This window comes from Rattus rattus, chromosome 6 (genome assembly GCF_011064425.1).
Source record: "Rattus rattus isolate New Zealand chromosome 6, Rrattus_CSIRO_v1, whole genome shotgun sequence".
NCBI lineage: Eukaryota > Metazoa > Chordata > Mammalia > Rodentia > Muridae > Rattus > Rattus rattus.
The window spans coordinates 101503487-101526812 of record NC_046159.1 but is presented as its reverse complement, the minus strand read 5'-3'; the positions used below and the strand labels follow the sequence as shown (position 1 = coordinate 101526812).

The 23326-nt window shown below is 44.3% G+C and overlaps 1 protein-coding gene across 1 annotated transcript in view; it reads right to left on the bottom strand.

Annotated features, from left to right (window-relative positions):
- Positions 1-2664: 2664 nt before the first annotated feature.
- The window catches only part of Zc3hav1 (zinc finger CCCH-type containing, antiviral 1), a 46943-nt gene continuing 26281 nt past the window's right edge, over positions 2665-23326 (bottom strand). The window contains exons 6-13 of the mRNA XM_032906737.1: positions 22406-22529; positions 18552-18726; positions 14617-14737; positions 11628-11730; positions 8145-8235; positions 7342-7472; positions 6845-6978; positions 2665-4567 (exon numbers count right to left, since the gene is read on the bottom strand). Coding sequence (XP_032762628.1) covers positions 4299-4567; positions 6845-6978; positions 7342-7472; positions 8145-8235; positions 11628-11730; positions 14617-14737; positions 18552-18726; positions 22406-22529 — 1148 coding nt within the window. The 3' untranslated portion in view covers positions 2665-4298. The remainder of the gene's footprint in view (positions 4568-6844; positions 6979-7341; positions 7473-8144; positions 8236-11627; positions 11731-14616; positions 14738-18551; positions 18727-22405; positions 22530-23326) is intronic.

Here is a 23326-nt window from a genome sequence, read left to right as displayed (position 1 = left end):
GGATAATTGAGACACTATCTGTAACTCCAGTTCTAGGAGAGCCAATGCCCTCTTCTGACCTCCATAGGTACCAGGCACACACATGGTACATGCACAGGCAAAATACTCATACATATAAAATAATAAAGTGTATAAATATGGGCTGGAGAGATGGCTCAGTGGTTAAGAGCATCAACTGTTCTTCCTGAGGTCCTGAGTTCAAATCCCAGCAACTATATGGTGGCTCACAGCAATCAGTAATGGAATCTGATGCCCTCTTCTGAAGACAGTGACAGTGTACTCATATACCTAAAGTAAAAAAAATAAATCTTTAAAAAAAAAAAAGTTGCCTTGGTCATGGTGTCTCTTCACGGCAATGGGAACCCTAACTGAGACAGGGTGTTGTTGATTGTTTAGGGAGGTTAGTTGTGTTTTGTTCTTAGCTGTGATCAAAGAAGAAACAAAAGGAAAGAAATTAAATTTAGGGATCTCTCTCTCTCTCTCTTCCTCCTTATCCCCTCCCTTCTATCCATCTTTCTCTCTCATCTAGTGTTAGGGGGATTAACCCAGGGGATACAGTGTGGAAAAAAGAACCACAAAGTAGCAAAAACCAGCTCGATCTGATGTGCAGGCTGAGAATGCACAGTGTTCAGAAGAAGTGTGTAGTGGAGATAAGGGCATAAAGCAGCCTCCTGGGCATGAGAGACATGGGTACCAGCCAGGCAGACTAACAAGGGAGGGTTGAGGTTGGGAAAACATTTCAGCCATGGCGTTTTAGGACTTAAGCTGTTCCTTTATTTTTTCTTTATTTTTCCTGTGTCCCAGTGCTCCATCCCGGAGCTCCTCAGTCTACTGCACCCCTTTGAGGCCATGCCCTGGAATGTAGCAGTAGTGGCCTGAGGAGCACTTGTCGCTTGGCAGTATTTTTCACCGTCATCACCTGCTAGGTCAGGAAGTGGTTATTCTTCAGTTTTGCTTGCACCAACTTCTGGACTGAGAAAACCCAGACACCAGGAAATGGAAAACTCTATGAGGAGCCCGTAGTGACTGGCCAACAAACACAAAGGAAGATAATCACAGGCTGGTTCAGAGGGCAAAGGGACTTGCTGACAAGACTTGAGACCACATGGTGGACGGAGGGATCCAACTCACACCGAACGTCCTCTGATGTCTGTGCGCACGCTGAGGTCGATGATACTGTTTTTATAATCAGAACCCTCAAGCGTCTGCTCACATCTGGCTCGACAGCATTTCGTGTGTGTGTGTGTGCAGGTGAAGGCTCTGGCGTGAAGGCTCACTCACCTCATGGAGGCTCTGTGCTCACTTTGTCAAATGTGTGCTGCCATGCACACTGCTCTCCGGTCTTCTCTCCACGACCCACAGCATGGGATGGAAAAAGAATAAGCAGAGAGGGGCCCCCACTTTAAAAACAGACAAAAACTAATTCATTTTTCCTAGACCTGTATTGAACCAGCCACTTACGTAGCAGGGGATGGCCTTGAACTTAAGTGACCCTCTACCTCTCAAGTGCTGAGATTACAGGGCATGCCCGCCACCCCTGATCTTACATAGCACTGGTGAATTGCACCCAAAGCTTTGTGTAATCTAGACAAGAACTCTTTTTTTTTTTTTGGTTCTTTTTTTCGGAGCTGGGGACCGAACCCAGGGCCTTGCGCTTCCTAGGCAAGCGCTCTACCACTGAGCTAAATCCCCAACCCCTAGACAAGAACTCTTATAAGCTGTGCTAAACCGTCAGCTATTAGACAATGACTCTGTCTTGGAGACAGGGACTCACTAGGTAGCCCTGGATGGCCTGGAACACAGTATGATGTAAATCAACCAGGCTGGCTGTGATGATTTGTATATTTGAGGCCCAGGGAGTGACAAGATTGGAGGGTGTGGCCTTGTTGGAGTAGGTGTGTCACCGTGGGTGTGGGCTTTAAGACCCTCATCCTAGCTGCCTGGAAGTCAGTATTCTGATAGCAGCCTTTGGATGAGGATGTTTAACTCTCGGCTCCTCCTGCACCAAGCCTGCCTAGACACTGCCATGCTCCTGCCATGATGATAATGGACTGAACCTCTGAAGCTGTAAGCCAGCCCCAATTAAATGTTCTTTTTAAGAATTGCTTTGGTCAAGCTGGAGAGATGGCTCAGTGGTTAAGAGCACTGACTGCTCTTCCAGAGGTCCCGAGTTCAAATCCCAGCAACCACATGGTGGCTCACAACCATCTGTAATGAGATTTGATGCCCTCTTCTGGTGTGTCTGCAGATAGCTAGAGTGTACTTATATATAATAAATGAATAAATCTTAAAAAAAAAATAATTGCTTTGGTTATGCTGTCTGCTCACAGCAGTAGAACCCTAAGACACTGGCCTAGAACTCACAGAAAATCTCCTGCCTCTGGCTAAAGGCATTTGCCATCACACCCAGCTTTAAAGATGGGTTTTTGAAGATTGGCCAGAAGGTTCATTCTGCTTATAAATATAGGTACCTTTATGTCTTAGCCTGACACTACTACCACCTTTAGAAAGAGAGGAGGAAAAGTATGTCTGTGGCTTCTAACACTCCTCTCCCCAAGTTTGTAGTTTAAAGCTGTGCCTGTCTTGCCTTCAAGTCTGTTGTCTGTCATGGGTTTTTGTTTGTGTTCGAAATAGCCATAAACAAAACAAATGAAGGCAAAAGAATCAAATTACTTTTTTCTTTTTATTGAGCAAAGAAGAAGGATTATAAATCAAGGAATTGTTAAAAACGGGGCTTGAGAGGCAAGGATCTGGCTTATTCAGTTGTAAAACAGTGGAAGTAACAATTGAGTTGATCCAAGAGTGCTGCCATTAACTAGATCAGTGGTTCCCACTGTAGCATATTAGAGAGTGATGGTTGTTGGTTTTGAATCTGAAGTTTACTAACCTCACCGAGTAGATGCAGCCTGAGGCAGAACAAACGCCCTGCTGTGTGTGGATGGGTCAGTCCCACACACAAACCGTCCTGCACCTTTACGACTGTCTAATGTCCTGCTGGACATGTATTATGCAGGACCTACAACTTGTCTGAGAAAGAATCCTTTGATTCCCCTGAGACAGACTGTAATTTGTCCCGTCTTTATTATCTATCATTTCAACTAAAATGATTTTGCCCTCTCCTTCACCACTGACAGATAAGGTGCAAAGTCTGCTATGGTGTACCCTATCTAACCCTGTGTTCTGTCACACATCCCTTTAATCTTCATTTTCCTGTACTTCATTCAGCTCAGGAAGCTGCCCCTGCTGGACTCTTAAGGCAAACCTATTCCTAGTGAGAGTTCGCATGATTTGAAGCTGGTAGCATAGTCAAGCCTGAGCCCTTACAGTTTGTGTCCATTAGAGTTCTGAGTTTCCATTTATCACACAAGTAGGGCACTAAATTAAGTCAGAATAAACTCAAATGTAGATTGTATCACCTATAAATCATCTCAAGATGGCAAAAGATGTTATAAAAGATCTACCTTTCAAAGGATGACCAGGTCTAGTAGGGTCTGTGGTTGTCATGACTTCGGGCGAAGGAGGGCGCTCCTGGCATGTGAGAGCCAGCTATGCGTCTTTCAATACATTGGGCAGTTCCTCACAATAAGAAATTACTCTGCACCCTATTCGAGTTTTGAATGTCTCTTTCGACATTCGCGTATGACCTACAGCTCGTCTGCAAGAATGTACCTCTTCATCCTTGCTGTTTCGACAATCTGTAAGTTCTTTTGTGCTGTATTTTTATTTCAATGAAGATATTTCGTTCTTACCATGTACAGATAGTTGCTGACATTTGCAATTAACGTGTGTCGTTTAGTTTTTACTCTAATGTCTAAACACGTCCCTGCTTTTTCATGTTCCTCCAATTCTTTTCTTATAAGCTCATACTGATTCATGGTAAACGGAAGCAATCTGACGACTCCATCATGTCTTAGGACTTAAAGTCGTGCCGAAGTTATGACTTTATATTTCTCTCTTATATTACAGTAAATCTGATTTTTTTAATTAATGTGATTGTATGCACTTTGAATATTAAACAAAACAGATACTGCCTAGTAGGTGGTAAAAACTGAGAGAAAAGTTCATCTAGACCAATGACTTAGATGCAAAGGCATCAAGGACTATAAGAACACCAGAATGGCTGGTACTGGGGAGGTAAAAATGGACTTAGGAATGATGTACAAGGCGGTTGGGAGAAGCAAGGAGCCGGTTTAAGACGTTCGGTAATGTAGCAAGGGAATGTAGAAGCCTATCTACTATCTGGGGATGATTTGGTCCAAGACGGCAAAAGAATGGTTTCGGCATAGTATGTGTCATTTCTAACTAATTATGCAACCTTTCTCTTTCTCTGATTCCACATACTCAATCAGATACTCTGGGTAAATCTGTTCTTTCCGGAAAATGACAAAGACGGAGGGATTCAGCCTGGTGTCCACGCAGCTGTCATAGAGTGCAGGAGGGCTACTGAACGTCATATTTCCTTCAATGACGTTTCCAACCAGGACTCGGGCCACGAACATAACAATGTTTCTGATATCATATGAACAATTCTTGTGGGAATAGATGGCTTCTTTTGCAAAATAATTTCCTAGAAGTGATCAGAAAGAAGCGGAGAATTACTATCCGTGAGCATAGGTTTACAACAGAATACAAAGAACCAGACATCGATGTAAACGAAACATCTGCCAACAACCCCTGACTGATGCTCGTAAGCCCTCTCAATAGTTAATCCTCATCATCTGCTAAGCCGCACTTCCAGTCAGGTGGGAGGCACATCTCTCATAACACTTCCAGAGAGGTTTTCCTGAAAGACCCACTTGTATGCAGGTATTGTCATTCCAAGGGCTGGAAACCCAAAGAAAAATGAAAAAAACAGACATGCGCTAGCATTGCCCCCACCCCCACCTGCTTCCTGATCCTGGCTGCATTTTGACCAGGTGCCTGGAATTATTGCTGCTATGCCATTGTCCCTTAAGTTGCTTCTTCTTCTTACTTTGTTTTTTTTTTTTTTAAAGAATTATTTATTTATTTATATGAGACACTGTAGCTGTCCTCAGACACCAGAAGAGGGCATCAGATCTCATTACAGATGATTGTGAGCCACCATGTGGGTGCTGGGAATTGAACTCAGTACACTTCTGGAAGAACAGTTAGTGCTCTTAACCACTGAACTCTCTATCTCTCCAGCTCCTTTAAATTGCTTCTTGTTGTTCTCCTCAACACTGAACTACTCTTTTTGTATGTCTTCCCCCACCCCCACGAAGCTGTGTTTTCTTATCAATGTAAGATAAGAAATGTAATGTAAATAAGTTTGTTCATCCAAACAAACTTATTTTCAAGAGAATTAGTCCATCCAGGATCTTTCTGCTAACTGGAAAGTAGGCCAGGAACTGGAAAATCACCAAATATACGAGCAAATCCACCAACCCACCTCACTTCTACAGCCATGGAGTCTAGCTGCCATTGCTCTCCCTCCTTCCCCTACAGCCATGGAGTCTAGCTGCCATTGCTCTCCCTCCTTCCCCTACAGCCATGGAGTCTAGCTGCCATTGCTCTCCCTCCTTCCCCTACAGCCATGGAGTCTAGCTGCCATTGCTCTCCCTCCTTCCCCTACAGCCATGGAGTCTAGCTGCCATTGCTCTCCCTCCTTCCCCTACAGCCATGGAGTCTAGCTGCCAGTGCTCTCCCTCCTTCCCCTCTGCTCCCAGCTCCTCTGTTTTACCAGATTGGTACTCACAGCTGTGCTCCACACTGATCCAGAGGTCCCCGAATCACTGAAGGGAGTGGCATGCCCTCTTCATTTTATTTAGAATAAGGTCTCAATATGTAGGCCTGGCTCTCCAGGAACTCTCCATGTGAACTGGGCTAAACTCACTCTCAGAGATCCCTCCTGCCTCTGCCCCCAAGTGCTGAGATTACATACATGCACCAAAGTTGGGCAGTGACCGCACACGCCTTTAATCCCAGCACTTGGGATAGAGAGGCAGGTGGATCTCTGAGTTTGAGGCCAGCCTGATCTACAGAGCGAGTTCCAGGACAGCCAAGGCTACACAGAGAAACCCTGGCTAGGAAAGAAAAAAGAACAAAACAAAAAATGATGTACCACCACACCCAGTTATTTCATATTATTTTGCACTGTGTTAGGTCTGGTCCCCCCCACCACCACTTTTCTCATCCTCCTCTTCTTGCTCTATTAATTTAATTTTTAGATCAGCATACATTGTAATGGGTTTCACCATGACATCTCCAAACATCTGTATCATTATACTTTGTTTTCTCTCTAACACGGTAACTAAACCTCTGGGGACCACAGCTGTACCACTGAGCAACAGCCTCCAAACGTTTTTCTTTCTATTTTAAGACTCGGTCTTACTAAGTTGTTCAGGCTAGCCTTGAGCTAGCTTTGCAGTGCAAACCAGCCTTGGGCTAAATAAATCTTCCTGCCTCTGCCTTCCAAGTAACTGGGATTCCAAGCCGGCGCTGGCTGCCAGGGTCTGACTGTATCTTATTCCGTAATCAACCGCAAAGAGTGAATGGTTGGTAGAAAAGAGGAGTCGGGTTCTGTGTGAGGGCAGAGCCCCATAACCTGTGGCTGAGACGAGAAAGGGCTCCTCCCCATTCTTCACTGGAACCCATCAGTGGCACCAGCAAGCTAGGCAGTCGAGACAAGAGCCCTAGGCCAAGGCCTAGCACACACACCCTCAAGGCAACAGAGCTGCCCTCACACAGGATCGAGGTAACTCAGCTTGTTTTCTCATAAGGCCGCTACAGCCAAGAAGCACAGGTTTACAACGTGATGCCAAGGGTGTCTCCACAAAACCACACACAGGGCTGGAGTCCCAGCCCTCTCTCCTCTAGCACAAACCTTTTCCATATCTGGTCTCCCGACTTCCATGTAGGATCCACTCGAAATTATTCTTACAGATATAATCCACATGAGCACGGCATGCCGCGTGAAACAGGAGCATCTCGTTTTTATTTTTCATCTTTTCCTTCTTCCTAATGTAGAGAAAGGTGAGGTTCAGTACCAACAAAGAACAGTAGGCTGGCAAGATGGCCACCACGAGGCACGAGAGCCGAGTTCAGTCACCTGGACTCATGTGGTCAGAGGGGGGGCAACTGACTCCCACAAGTTGTCTTGTGATGGATGTGCGTGCGCCATATCAAATAAATAAGTGTGCAGTGTGTGGGGGTTTAGGTCTGTGGTTGAGCGCTTGCCTAGGAAGCGCAAGGCCCTGTGTTCGGTCCCCAGCTCCGAAAAAAAGAACCAAAAAAAAAAAAAATGTGCAAATAAAATAAAATGAATGCTCCCCCTTGATCTATTTAAATAACATGACCCCAAACAAGGTCTGATTATGTCACCTTTCAAAGGCGTCCAAGAGTTTTTGGTTCCATATCCGCTTTATTCTCACAATCTTGAAAGGTTTCATGGATGCTTTAAACTGTTCACTTACTGTGACATACTCCACATCCTGGTCATTGAGTTCTAGAAACTTAAAAAAAAAAAAAGATGTTTAAATGTTAACTAGAAAACATTAGAAGCATGCTGATCATCACATGTGCCCACCCACGCCAGGACCACCATGGCTGTTCTCAGGTGGGAAGGGCTGGCTTAGCATGTCCATATCTGGCCTCATGTTCATTCTGGTAATGATCCAACAGGCATGTGCCGGTCTGTTCAGGATAACTTATGCCGTATATGACTTAGTCCTGAGACCCAGGAAGGTAACTGCCCAAATTCCAAAACCCACCAGTGACAGAGAGATCAGAGATACCTATGGAACACAAGATTGGCCTTCACAAGAGCTGGAGGCTAAGCCAGACTAAGGAACAGTCTTGTCTCGGCCGGGCTAGTGGCAAAGTGGGACCCTTGAAGTTGGCTACTGTTGCTCTCGGAATCCTGCTTTCTTTATCAGCTATGATCTCACAGGGTGGCTGTGAGAGTCTGCCTGAATGACGTTGCATCTCTAGGAACACTGAAATGCCCTAGAAAACAGTTGTTCTCTGGGAATGCATCACCATCACACCCAGGCGCCTTGCCTTTGACTCTGGAGCTAAGTTTTGAAGAAGCAGTTCACTCATTCCGTTAACAAACCCATATGCTTACTGTAAAGCATCTTCCCACCTTTACAGGATTCACCCACCAGACAAGCAAAGCCAGTTACCTCATATTCGTTAGGCAAAACAGTGCTAGCATTCTTCTGGGGAAGAGAATTCAGGGTCAGAGCATCTGCCTTGGGCGTCACTGGCTGATGACTACAAATAAAGACAGAAGGAAATTTTACTTGGGTCCCTTTCTTTCTACCCTCAACCCACAGCCAGAAAGTCTTTCTGGGTAATGTAGTATTGACTTCTATATTTCCTCTGAACTACTCCTGAAAAATCCTGGTTCCAGTAACCACAGGTTTTTACAAAGAGGTTCGATCATTTAGGAATGATATAAATGCTCTCTGTCCCAATACTTTAAACTATAAAGCACGGGCAGGTGAGACAGCAGTAGGTACCAGTTCTTGCCTGATGATGAGTCTTATTGCTAGATCGTTTCAGGTTGAAGGAAAGAACTGAATCTTTAGATTTTGTTATTGACCTCCTCCTGTGTGTATGTGTGTGGGGGGCAGTGCATGTACACACCTAAACACACACACACACACACACACACACACACTGAGTAAATGAATGAATGAGTGGACATTACATAAAACTACCATGTAAAGGCACCAATTCTTTTTTATGTATCTGCTCAACCTTCAAAGGTATAGGTGTGTCAGTGTGAGCTTGTGTGTCTTGTAACTTCTTTGTCAAATGGTAGACAGGTATAGAAGGACAGAGGAAGGGACCTTGCCTTTCTGTAGAAACTGTATTTCAGTGTGAGAGAGCAACTGGAAGACTGAAGTAATCTCAGCCATCCCTTAGTGTCAGTAAACAGAACAATTAGAGCAAAGCATCCTGACAAAAACCCAGCCCAGAACTGACAAGTCCTCAAAATCTAGTAACCAGCCTACAGAAGCCACCCATAAAATGGCCTCATTGGAATATGATGGAGTATATTTTGATCGATCAAACTACCTATTTCTTTTTTCTTACCCCGTTGTGTTTTTTTGTTTTGTTTTGTTTTTTTGTTTTTTTTAAATCGCATTTTTAAAAATAGAGGGTAGTCAGATGTGAGGCGCATACCTTTAATCCTAGCACTCAGGAGGCAGAACCATTGTGAGTTCGAAGACAGCCTGGTCTACATATTGAATTTGATTGAGGCCAGGTAGGACTACACAGAAAGACCCTATCTCAGATACAAACAAATGAGGGGGGGAGGGGAGAAAAGAAAAGAAAATGTAGGGAATGGACTGAGGAGATGGTTCATTGGGTGTAAAGGAATTTTAATCCAGCAATTTGGCTGCTCTGATCACATCCAAAGACATTGTAGGTCTGGGTGAACCTGCTGGAATGAATGCAGGCACACTTTTTGGTCAGGATGCTTAGCACACGCCTTTAACCCTTCTGGATGGAATCCTTTAGTACACATCTTTAATCCCAAACAATGACAGCTAACTAAGGAGCAGACAAGGTGATGAACCAGAGAAAAATTTAATAGAATGAGTCAAATATGCCCAACTCTCAGGAGAAAAGCCATTTAAGAGCAGCATAGAGAGTTGGGAGTCTGTTCATTTGAGTGAAATTGAGTTTAGTGAGTCAGTTGGAAGTCAGTGCAGGGAGCCAAGTTCATTTGTGAGTTCACATGCAGGTCAGCAGAGGCAATTGAAGCCAGAGAATAAGAACAAACCAGAAAATTAGAACAAATTCCCAGAGTTAGTTTGGGCCAAGCAGAACAATTCAGTGAGAAGTTGAGAGAAGCCAGACTGAATCAGTCAGCTTGGAGAAGAGTATGAACCAGTACAGCTATGTTGAAGCGGCCAGCCAGAGTTCAGAAAGAACTAGAGTGAGCTTTTCTCAGCAGTAAGCCTCTGAGAAGACAGTTATGTTAGGTGACTAGATGTTAGGTGAATAGAAATTACTTTCACAACTGGGAAAAGTGAGGATCTGATCTCAGATGCCCAGCATCCACATAAAAAAGCTATGCATAGCAGACCCCCCCCCCCCACAACACCAGTACACACAGGAAACTGGAAACAAGTGTTCCAGGGACTTGGTGGCTGATGTGCAAGCTCTAGGTTCAGCTAGGAACTGTCTCGAGGTAGATTGAGGAAAACATACCAATGTCAAATTTTGCCCTCCACATGCACCTGAATTGGTGAGATCATAAGCATGCATGTGCATGCACATACTTTTTGTATAATTTACTTATTTCTATCTTATGTGCATTGATGTAGTTACAGACAGTTGTGAGCTGTTACGTGGGTAGTGAGAACCGAACTCAGGTCCTCTGGAAGACCAGGCAGCACTCTGAACCACTGAGCCATCTTTCCAACCTCCCACACAACATTTTTTAAAAATAGAGACAGGTACACTTAAATAGTTTAAAAGCAGCTTAGGGATAAAATCAACTACAAAAGGTAATTTCAAAGAGAATGGGAAAATACATTGGGTGAATTGGGTATTACATGATAGTTAATGAATTACTGTCAATTTTGGTAGATGTCATATACACCAGGAGGAAGACAAACCAAAGAGGCTGTCACTACTGAGCACGAGGCACACCAGCCTTGTTCCCAGGGTCTGAGGTGTATCTCAGCAGTGAGCACACTGCGGCTGCTAAGCATGTTATGTAGATGAGAGGGGGCAGCGTGGTTCCCCTACCCAAATCCCTGAAGCTAACGAACAGAGGGCAGGTGTGAACTTAGGTAATCTAGAACATGCTCTATCCTGCAGCGTCCTCCTGGACATGACTTTCTGCCTGTCTACACTTTCTAGATATTACTTCCATGTTGCCTTGTGGTAACCCACCTTTGACTCTCATAGCTACAAGAATCTAGAACAGTTTGATTTTTACACCTGCCTTGAAACCTGACTCATATATCACACACCCCCAGAGGGAAAAAATCCAACTGCAAAGTTTGTGAACAATGAGACTTTACTGAGTTTCATAGCAGATATGCAAGTTACAATGAATTCCCCACAGCAAAACCCACCTTGAAATGTCCCATGGGTACAATGATTAGAAATCAATTAAAATTAAAACCAATGCCTTTAGCCAACTTGTTCTTTCTCCAGCTCTTCACCAGGCTGCTAGCTTAAGCTTTTCTCTCAGCCCCCTGCCCTCACAGCACAACCAAAGACAGAAAGAGGACCCTCAGCAAAACAAAAATCCGGTGTATTTGCCAGCACACCCCTTGATCCAGTCAGTAACAGCTGGAGCAAGTGAGACCCAGAGTATGGAGAGCTGCTAAACTACCCTGTAAGTTAAAAGCAAATGCTGGTTTAATGATATAGTATCCTTCCCACCCTATACCCAAAATCCAAACCTTATATCTATTACACAAAGCTTAACCAAGTGCCTGCACCCCTTGGCCCCCTGGCCCAGGAAACTTTCAGTTATGCCACATTGCTTAACAATCTTCCTTACTCATAGGTAAATCAAATAGAAACTGCAGTGAGACAGAGGCAGGAACTTCCCAAGAACACAGAATCCAGATGCATGATGCAGCACGACGCAGCAAGATCATGGCCAGAGCTAACAGCTTCAGAACACTTACTCTGGAGCTCTTCTCTTCTGCTCCACATCGTACGAAGAAACAAATACTGGCCTTCTGACAACATGCCTTTGAGTCTTGGAAGCTATATTTGTCTGAATCATCCCTTTAGACAAAAATGAAATAAAGATTAAGACTTGATCCTAGAAAATGACTCATTTTTCCCTCAGAGGTCATTTTTACAGCCAACATTCATGACTGAATCTTTTTCTTTATTTCTTCTTTGTTCTTCTTTTCAAGACAGGGTTTATCTGTTTAGCCTTGGCTGTCCCAGAACTTACTCTGTAAACCAGGCTAACCTCAAACTCACTGAGACGCACCTGCTTCTGCCTCTTGATTGCTGGGATTAAAGGTGTGTGCCATGAATGAATCTTACATGCACAGAGAAGAGTAGTTTTAGATAAAGCAACTGTAGACCTGGTTTGAAATTCCAAGAGTGACTTTTTTCAATGACCATGCATGGCTAGAATATAAAACAACATTTTTCTTTGGAGCTTTTCATAAAGTCCAACATATCTAGGAACACTACCCAAGTAAATGAAAACCTAGATCCACACAAAAAGAGCTGCATTATTTATGACCAAACATTGGAAAGCAACTGGTGGATAATAAACTATAAAACGTATTCACAATGGAATATTATTCAGCAGATAAAAGTGAAGAACTACTATACATACCACAACATAAATGATTCCAGAACCCACTATTTTGAATGAAAGAACTCAGCTATGTGTGAATATATACTTTGAGAATCTTTTAATAGTTGGGTAGTAGAGTGGGGCCTTAATTTCTGCACGCCAGAGGCAGAGGCAGAATTCTGTGAGTTCGAGGCCAGCATGGTCTATATATGGAGTTCCAGTATAGCTAGGGTTACATAGAGAAACCCTGTCTCGGGAAAAAAAAAAAAAAGATTAATTTGAAGTTTTAAAAATGCTAAAATTGACCTATAGAAACTTAAAGCAAACTAGCCATAGTTTGTTAGGGAGTAAAAGATGGACTCCAGATGTTATAAACAAGTCAGAACAGGGCTAGGCAGTGGTGTGCTTGCCTTTAATCCCAGCACTAGGGGCAGGTAGATTTTTGTGAGTTGAGTAGAGTCTGGTCTACAAAACAAGTTCTAGAGCTATGTAGAGAAACCCTGTCTCAACACCCCTAGCCCCCGACACCCACAAAAGAAAGAAAGACAAAAGGAGGCATGGCAAACTTTTGGACAGATGGAAATGTGTCATGTAATGTCAATGCTCAGCCAGCTGTGTACGTGAAATGGATTCATTTTACTGAGACATTAGGACTCGGTCAGGGTGATAGAACAGAACAAATAAAATCAAACGGGTAAGTTGGATATTGCTGCAATGATACTCAAAGTCTTCCCACGGCTCTGATGTTAAAAACATGGCTCAACCAACAAGAGCACAGGCTGCCCACATTTGATCCACATCACCCACACTGTAGCTTACAAATCTGAAGTACAATGGTTTTCACTTGGTAATAACTCATTCAAGTTTGTCTGTTTTGCTCTGGTCGGGGGGAGTGGTACTTTGTGTTCAGATTGGATCTCACATGCATTCCTAATAGCCCCGGAACTCACAGAGATTCTCTAGCCTCTGACTCCCAAGTGCAGAGATTAAAGACATGCCCTGGTTCCCCACTAGGGTTTTATTATTTTTGTTTGTTTGTTTGTTTGTTTGTTTCTGTTTTTGTTTTGTTGGTGGTGGTAGTTTTGGTGGAGTTTTGAGATAGAGTTTCTCTATGTAGTCTTGGTTGTCCTGGAAATTGCTCTGTAGACCAGGCCAGCCTCAAACTCACAGAGATCCAGGTGCCTCTGCCTCCTGAGTGCTGGGATTGAAGGTATGGGTCACCATCGCCTAGCCCTAATTAGTTTTGGGAGACATTTTCTCCCTTCCTGATTAGGTGGGAGACCCAGCCTACTGTGGGCGGTACCATGCCCAGGCAGACCGAACTGTTCTCTGTAAGGTGGTAAAGTACCTTTAGAGCACTTTGCTTTATAGTAAAAAGTAAAGTAAAATAAGCCAGGGGAACAGTAAGCAACAGCCCTCTAGGGTGTCTCTCAAACTCCTGCCTTGGCCTGTCCTAACTTTTCCTCCCTCAGTTGTTTTTGGTAATGGTGTCCATTACAGCGACAGAGATGCAAGCTAGGACACCGACCCCAACAACCGCCTGACATTTGACACCCTAGCTTGTTTACTCACTGTCTAGAGGACACAGAGGAGAGGAAGCAGTGGGCATATTTCAACATGGCTTGGTGGGAATGTCAGGTCGATCTCCAAAAGCGTTTGGTGTCACATAAGTTGCGTTGTTTACAACAGAATGAATGGCTCAAGCCTCAGAGACAACTGGGAAAGCTAAGGACTTGAGAAAGTCTCACTTCTTCAAAACTGGCCCTGAAAGGGCAAGTGTTTGGCTCCTTGCAGGCATGTCCCTGAGGCATGATCCCAACCAAGGGGACAGGGCTTCCAGTCAAGCTGGCCTTGGAGCTCATTTCTCTTTCACTTCATAACAGACTGGTGGCAGCTACCAAGAACGCCTTCCTACAGAGGTTCAACTACACATGGTGGCGGGCCAAGTGCCCAAGTGGAGGAGATAAATGATCCAGAGGCGAGGCACGAAGAGCAAGTTTCTAGATGTCTAAGGCTGTCTAGAGGCCCAAGATCTCCACCATAGTCATCCAAAACTAAATAGTGAAGGGTCCCACCCAGAATCAGAAACATAATCTGACGGAGCTGAAGAGCTCTCTAGAGATGTCTGTCCAAACCTCTGAGTTCTGGGAGAGAGTCTGGAGGCTCTTCTGGGGGCTGCACAGAAAGTCTGCTGGGAACAGGCCCCAGGCCACCGGCCGTCACTCCACTCGCAGAGACTGTTCCCCCAGCTAAAAAAGACCCTGGGCCTTGGGCGTGACCCGGATATGCACCATCTACTCTTGGGTGCTCAGTGCCAGAGTGGACAGACCACACCACCAAAGACAAGAACTCACCTTGAAAGCTTAACTCGTACTTCTGTGAACCAGCCTGGAACGGCAAAACTCCCCTGGGACAAGACTGGAAGAAAGACTCCAGGTACGCAGAGTTGATGTCAGAGCTGGTGTGGCCTGGGCTCTATTCACACAAAAATGAAGAACACATAGGTAAAGACTTTTGGGAAATCTCTACTCGTCTATCTCACACAGTTTTGCTTTAGTGACACGATCAGGGAGGCTCTCAGTGCTGGCTATACTTGCTTCGAGGGCCTGCTGCAGGATATTTGATCACACTGGGAACCCCAAGATGCGTTCTTTACAGAAAAAAAGAAAACCTGTTTCTAGTTGTGGTGTAGGTCAGCCCTAGCACACACCCTTAACTGGAAACAGGCAAGTGCAGACTGGATGTAAAACCCTACATTCAGGGGCTCGCGATACAGCAGTTGCCGTACACTTCCTTGAGAACTGGAGCCGAGGGGCTGAAAATAGCAATACTGCCTACATGGGGAGGAGCTCGTGCTTTCTTTAGTGACAGTCAGCTTTTTGCTAGGCCTCCCTTTCCTTCAGGAAAGTGCCCACCGGGAGAGAGGCCTGGAACAGAAGCACCTGAGGAAAATATCTTAGGGCCAGGGGCCTGCATGCTCTCTCCATCCCACAGACCAGCAGGAACGGCGGGGACATTTGAGTTCCATAGCTCACACATAATGCAGAGGGAGTCTGTCTGGGTGTGTGTACCAGCCAGGACATGAGGCCGGAAGAAAAGGCAGAAGGTTTCTAAGCGTCAACATCCAATTATGAAGCCAAACCATGAAAATGCTTGATGCGGTGGCCACCAACACAGAGAGGGTTGAAAAAGGTCACTGCCATGATTGGGTGGTATCTGGTACTCCATGTACCTCCTTTCTGACTCAAAGAACAGCCAAAAGGGGGCAAATCCTTGTAAGGCCTACAGACTTCCTATCCTGATAGCTTGAAGCCTTGTATCCTTCAACTCTCTCTTCGGCTTTGGGCCTTAAACTGATCTTTAAATCTCACGCACAGGAAGTACACCAGGGGACTGACTAAATACGGTTCAGGAGTTAGGAGAAGGACTTGGCGGTTCAGCATTTGAATGTCACCTAGGTGATAGTCTGTGAACCTCACTTTGACTAGCAGGGCTCTAGGGTGTGGTGCAGCTGAAGATAGTTATGAATTCAACCCAACACAGATACAAAAATCACCCTAAAAAATAGGAGTCTAACTCTATTGCATTTGAATGTTGTTGATAAAATGTGATGGTTTTGCTTCCCCCTTCCATCTTGTCTCTTATCACAGTTTCTAACTATATTTCATTTTATCCGCCTGCCTACCTGCCTTGGCTTTTCAAGACAGGCTTTCTCTGTGTAGCTCTCCCTGGCTGTCTTAGAACTCACTCTGTAGACCAGGCTGGCCTCAAACTCACAGAGATCTTACTGCCTCTGCCTCCCCAGTGCACTGCCTGGCTCATTATTTTATTAAGCGTTCTGCCATACACTGCTCCCCTTGCTTTTGACACAGGGTCTGGAACTCACTATGTGGATTGGGCTGGCTTTGAACTCACAGAGATCCAACTACCTCTGCCAAGTGCTGGGATTGAAGGCATGTGCTACCACGCCTGCCTGACCTAGATATACTCTTTTTAAGCTTTTGACATTTATTTAGTGGGAGGATAGGGGACGTGCATGAGCCAGGGTGCCCCTGTGAAGGTCTGAGGACAGCTTGTAGAGGTCAGTTTCCTTCTTCCACCATGTGGGTCCCAGGGATCGAACTTGCACCATGAGGGAAAGCAGATAAAAGCGCATACCTTTACCCTCTTTCCCTTTTAGTGAAAGAAGAGCCAACTCCGTATCTGCCATGATGGAGCCAAGCAATACAAGAACTCACTCACATCACACTGCACAAGGTTTTGCATTGTGTTTATGCACACTTAAGATTATGTCCTAGCCCTGGCAGGATGGCTCAGCTGGTAAGGTTGCTGGTAAGACTGAGATCTTGAATTCCATCCCCAGATCCCATATGACAGAAGGAGAGAACAAACTCTTTAAAGTTTCCCTCTGATGATCTTCACACTCACATGTACACACACACACACGCACACACGCACAATGTAATTTAAGTAATAAAATTACATCTTAACACCTTTGTAGTCTGATTGTCCCAGAAAAAGAGTCTGTATTAAAGAGCTCAGAAATGGGGGCTGGAGAGATGGCTCAGTGGTTAAGAGCACTGACTGTCCTTCCAGAGGTCCTGAGATCAATTCCCAGCAACCACATGGTGGCTCACAACCATCGGTAATGGGATCTGATGCCTTCTTCTGGTGTGTCTGAGGACAGCAACAGTGTACTTATATACATTAAATAAATAATGCTTTAAAAAAAAAAGTGCTCAGAAAGTTTCTTTCTTTCTTTCTTCTCTTTCTTTCTTCCTTTCATTCATTTGTTACAGGATCTCAATATGTAGTCCAGGCTGGTCTCAGTATGCAGCCGAGGCTGGCTGGTGTGGCCAGTGATAGGATTTCATGCACCCTTATGGTTGTGGGTGAAGTTTCTCGATGTTTTATTAGGAAATGTCATCTACAGAACTAGACATACTTGATGTTTAAATTACATTTACTTACTTCTGGGGGGGAAATGGAAGTCAGGTTCTCAGGTTTGGTGACAGGCACCTTAGTCAGTGGCTCTAAATTTAAATTTAAATACCTCCTATTCTCTACTGATAGCTCTTTCTGGTCTCTGGCACTAGTGTCACTAGGATAAATGTTTCCTGATCTTTCTTCCTTATCTGACAGAACATTGAACACATAACATAGGAACCAAGAGCCTATAGTTTATTTTCATCTTTCCCAAGGTTAATTAATTTGGGCTTATAATGTCTACTCCCATAGCACTTGACAAAATCACGTCCATGCACTACACTTTAACAGCATGTTTGGCTTGACCACGAGAGAGTCTGGACAGTCCCGTGTCACAGGAGCCCACTGTGGACAGAACTCTGTTCCGCCTGGCCTCGAGGGAACGCAGATCAATACAGGGACCGAGACATCAGGTCTGGCACCGAGCCTATTTCAAAACAGCAACTCTGCCCCACTCCTTGCTCATTTAGGTTCCTTGGAAGATTCTTTGATAGAATGTGTGTGCTGCTGAGACCTTTGGAAAGCACTGTGTGCAGCACTGAGGATGGAGGGACCCTTGTAGACCCCCGTCCCTACCACATACCTACTGCACACAGCCTCCCCACAGCACCCTTGTCTCTTCCGTAATGTCTGTAATGTCTCCGTAGGACACATTACACTTCAGCAGGCATGGTGGCCTCCCAGTGGCCTCCCTGCCCTGCAGGTAAGGTGTTTCTCATAGAGGCACTGGGTCCTTCTAATGCATCTTTCTTTGCTTTTGGCAGCTCCGATGTCCCCTCACTTCAAACTACAAAGAACCTCATTGTCATTTCTTTGTCCTTTACTCTTGGCTTCATTTGTTTCTTTCAAAGTCATTTTGATTCGAAGACATTTCTTGCTCTGCCTTTTCCTATCCCTCACCCCTTTAAAGCTATGAATCAAAGAAAAAGACATTTTCACAAAAGGACAGATGCTCAGCTTATCCAGATTCTACTCCTTCTTACTAGGCTGTGGGTCAGCCTAGAAGTGTCAAGTTCGTGTAAGTCCAAACTCTGACTGAATCCTGGTGACCAGATGTGGTTAGAGCAGGTTAAGGTGTTCAGCCAGTACAACAGCCTTGGAGACATCCCTCTCCCCCGGTCTCCTAAGTCCTCATTTCCATCCTTTGTGCTGGCTGTATATTTGGAACTGATACACAGAAAGCTAATTCACAGCTCTGGGCATCTTTCAGAATGAGAAAGAGGGACATATGACTGAACTGGGTCTCCTAAGTGAAAAAGCCTCCCAAGGGGCTTCTTCCCCCTCAAAGGGAAATGGTACTCACCTCATTCCCATACTGGATATATTCATTAAATTCATTCTTCCAATACCAAATCCACTTGGTGGCGAAGACAGAACTAAGTAGCTTTTCCACAGATGAAGGAGTGGAGAGGCGTCGGATGGGGTAGGAGTCACAGGTCATTTTCTGGAAATTGATCTGATGGTTTTCTATCAAAATGCTTCGAGAGAAAGATAGAAAGTTCACTTCAGTGACCTCTATTTCCAGCATTCTGGTTACCCCTACCATGACCATAGAATTTAAATTTTAGGGCTGCAATGGGTCTTTAAATGTTCTGTCTCCATTTCTCTCTGACTCTTTGCATTCTAAGTGGTATTGGGGATTGAGCCTAAATTCCCTTTGCACAGCTCCCGGTCTAACACATAATAAACAAAACCCTGAAATACAGACAGGTAACTTGTCTGTACAACATATGTGTGGCGGTTTGAATATGCTTGGCCCAGGGAGTGGCACTATTAGGAGCTGTAGCCTTTTTGGAGGAAGTGTGTCAGTCTGGGGGTAGGCTTTAAGACCTTACTCCTAGCGGCCTTCAGATGAAGATGTAGAACTCTCAGCTCCTCCTGCATCATGCCTGCCTGGATGCTGCCATGCTCTTGCCTTGATGATAATAAACTGAACCTCTTAACCTGAGTTGCCTGGTCATGTGTCTGTCCATAGCAGTAACAACCTAACTAAGACAACAGGTAATGGTTTCCCAAAAAAGACAATCCTGCTGGGTGTGGTGGTGCATTTTAATCCCAGGACTCAGGAAACTGAGGCAGAGGAGTCTCTAAGTTGGAGGCCAGCCTGGTCTACACAGTGAGGCCTTAATAATGAATGAATGAATGAATGAATGAATGAATGAATGAATAAATGCAAAAGAGATTCATTTTTTCCCTCATAAAAAAAAAAAAAAAAAGGGGGGGGGGGGGGGATTTCGCGCAGGGGTAGGGCCCTTGCCCAAGAAGCGCAAAGCCCGGGGTTCAGCCCCCAGCTCAAAAAAAAAAAAAAAAAAAAAAAAAAAAAAAAAAAAAGGTTCCCAGTGGCTGGAGAAAGGCTCAGTGGCTGGTTAAGAGCACTGGCTGCTCTTACGGAGGACGTGGGTTCAATTTCCTGAACTCACATGGTAACTCACAACCATTTGCAACTTCAAGAAATCCACACATGCAAATGGCCAAAATCATTCATACACATTAAAGAAATTTAAAAAATCTTTACATAAAGGGAAAATGTAAAGTGATTTCCCCCTCCCCATAGAAAGAATAAAACTGTTCATAAAACAAATTGGCTTAGTGTTTAGAAACTCATTTTTTCAACTAAAATAAAAAAGCCACATTTATTGTAATTCAAATAGTCTAAATAACGTAGAAACTATAAGAGGAGTGACAAGGTCAAATATCATAGCAATAGTAAAACACTATCAAAAAAAAAAAAAAAAAAAAAAAAAAAGGGGGGGGACCAGGCTTGGTGGCAAATGCTTTTAATCTCAGCATCTCAGCATCCAGGAGGTAGAGACAGGGAGATCTGAGTTCAAGGCCAGCCTGGTACAGAGCAAGTTCCAGGACAGTCAGGGGTACACAGAGAAACCCTACTTCAGAAAACAAAGCGAAAAACCCACCACTTACCTTTTTTGCTTTCCTACTTCCATGTGTACAAGATAGCTTTCTTTTTTTTAAAGATTTACTTATTTATTTATTTATTTATTTTTTAAAGATTTATTTACTATGTATGCAGTGTTCTACCTGCATATATGTCTGCAGGCCAGAAGAGGGCACCAGATCTCATTATAGATGGTTGTGAGCCACCATGTGGTTGCTGGGAATTGAACTCAGGACCTAAGAGCAGTCAGTGCTCTTAACCACTGAGCCATCTCTTCAGCCCCACAAGATAGCTTTCTTTACAGTTCTTTACATAACTTTACAACAGACTTCATTTCTATTTGTGTGTTGTATGAGTTCTTTACGTGTGATGTGAGGGGGTGTGTCTATGGTGTGTGTGTGTGTGTGTGTGTGTGTGTATGATGTGTTGTGTATATGACATGTGATGTGTGTGCAATTGATAGGATGTGTATGAGTTCACTTACATCAGTAGAGTAAGTATAGTGTGTGTATATAAGATGTGCATGTATGTATGTGTATTTATGTATATGATGTGTGTTTTTATGTGCATTATGTATGTGCATGATGTGTGTGTGTATACATGTATGCATATGTGTATGTGTGTATGGCGTGTGCATACAAGCACATGCATGGAGGTCAGAGAACTACTACACGTAGAGGTCAATTCTCGCCTTCCCCAGTGTACTCTGAGAGTTGAACTTAGTTCACCCTGATTACACAGCTGTGACTTTTATCTGCTGAGCCCTCGTCAACATACACAGACCCTCAATATGCTTCAATAGAGTTGATGCTCTGATGTTGTTGAGTGAAAGCTTGAGAGCTGCTGTTCTGTTTGTTTGTTTGTTTTTTTAAGATTTATTTATTTTATACAAATACACTGTAGCTGTCATCAGACACACCAGAAGAGGGCATCAGATCCCACTACAGATGGTTGTGAGCCACCATGTGGTTGCTGGGAATTGAACTCAGGACCTCTGGAAGAGCAGTCCTTAACCACTTTTAACCACTGAGCCATCTCTCCAGCCCAACAAATTCTACTCTTTTTTTCCCCAAAAAAACCTCAGAAACTTTTTAATGGTCTCTGAATAAAGTTAGCACTGCAGGCTCATTGTTTAAGAGCCAAAGCCTCAGTTTCCCCACCTATATGGTGGGCGAAGAGCTAGTGATAGGCTTCACAAAGCCTGCAGTGTGTTGCTAGGACCTGAAGGAACTCCACCAGTTACCACGCTCCGAACTCCTCCTCACAAATTAAACACCAGTAATTTCAAGATTGAGAGCTGGATTTATGAAGAAGGAATTGTTGGAGGGAGAGGGGGAGAGCATCAGGCAAAAAGAATCTCATCTACATACGAGAACTGCTAATGCCGCCCCCTAGTGGCAGAATGAAGCAACACAGAATTCTATCTAAATTCACTTTCTTGCACACCAAAAGTAAGTGTGGTCATGTGGCTACCACCCTCGCCAACCCTGGCAGCAAACGCAGAAATCCAAGGCACCTTCTTAGAGGCCTCTAGAACACAGAGATGGCACACACAAAAGTGTAGGTACATATCAAATGTCTGTACTAGACCACAGACTTATTCAAATTGTGTGTGTGGGGTGTGTGTGCATGTGCACATGTGTGCAGGAAGGTTAGAGGTCAAACTTTAGTCCATCATGGGTTTTGTTTGTTTGGGTTTTTTTGTTTTTTGTTTTTTTTTTTTTTGTTTTTTTGAGACAGGGTCTCTCTCTTGCTGACATGAACTCACCATGCAGGTGAGGCTGAGAATCACCTGTCTCAAGTGTCCCAGAAGTGAGACACACAGAACACAACACACAATTAGAAGGCAGAGGACAATTTGCTAGAGCTGTTCTCTCTTTTCGCCTTCCTGGAGCAGGGCCTTTCTTCTTTCTCCTGTTATGTGGCATACCCTGGGCTGAATGGCCACCTCATCTGGTTTCTTCATGACTTCCAGGGAGCAAAGCCAGGTTGTCAGGCTTTGGGGACAAGCGCTTTCGTGCGCTAAGCCATCTCCCTGGCCTCCTTTACTGTTTTTAATAGTGGTGGGCTATTCTCTGTACTGTGCTTTTCCACAAGACACGGCTATGGATCAAACACTCACATCATTGTTATGTCACTCGAGTGACTAAATCTTCCCAGAGACTCTAGCACCAAGCAGCTTGGTGTACCACAGGCCGAGCTTGAAACTCCCCTCTGTTCAGCTTGCAGATCCCGTTAGTTAGAGACAGCCACCAACTTACAGTTCAACGTGGGGATCACAATAGGCCTGCTCGATAGACTCCATGTCCTGGAAGTCCCTCCAAGTGGTATATATGAACATCTGCCACCGGTAGGGCAGATGGAAATGGCTCCTGTCACAGTGGCCTACAACGATAAGAAGGGTTTTACGGTCAAGTGCTGGGGTTCCTAAGCAATTCAAGATCACTGTTCAACTCCACTACTGATTTTTCGGTCAAGACCACGCTATCCCACCCGTCATTTTGCTCCCTGTTTGGATTGTGTGTCATTTACTCTGGTTCCCACGGAAACCCATTAGAAAATAAAATCTGGGTTGGAGAGATGGCTTAGCTGGCTGCTCTTCCAGATGGCCTGGGATCGAGTCCCAGCACCCACATGGCCTCTTACAACCATCTGTAACTCCAGTGCCAGAGGACCTGCACCCCTTTCTGGCCGAGACTAGGAGCTCTGTAGGATAGACAGCCCCTTGTCTTCCTTTGAAGTCTTAGCCTGTCATCTCTTCTAGAATGAATCCCACTAACTGCTCTCACTCCATTCTGATCTGACTGGCATCGTGAATTCCTTAGGCTGGTACCTGATACCCAATTTGGATTAGGTGCCATGCATTTGCTTATTTTTGTTGTTTTTGTTTTAATTGGATAATTTCTTAATTTATATTTCAGATGTCAATTGCCCCACACTTGTGCTTATGCAAGCCATCTTGATTAAATACAGTGGGTCATTAAAAAAAAACCGAACACACTTGTTGGAGGGCTCGTTGGAAAAGGGGATGGTTCAGGGAGTGAGGGACAGGAATGAGAGGGGGTAATAGGTGTGTTTATGAAAATAAAAATTGCATTACACACACACACACACAATATTGTAAACGATTTAAAAAAAAAAAAAAAGACTGAAGAGACAGCAAGAGGAAAGGAGTAAAAGGG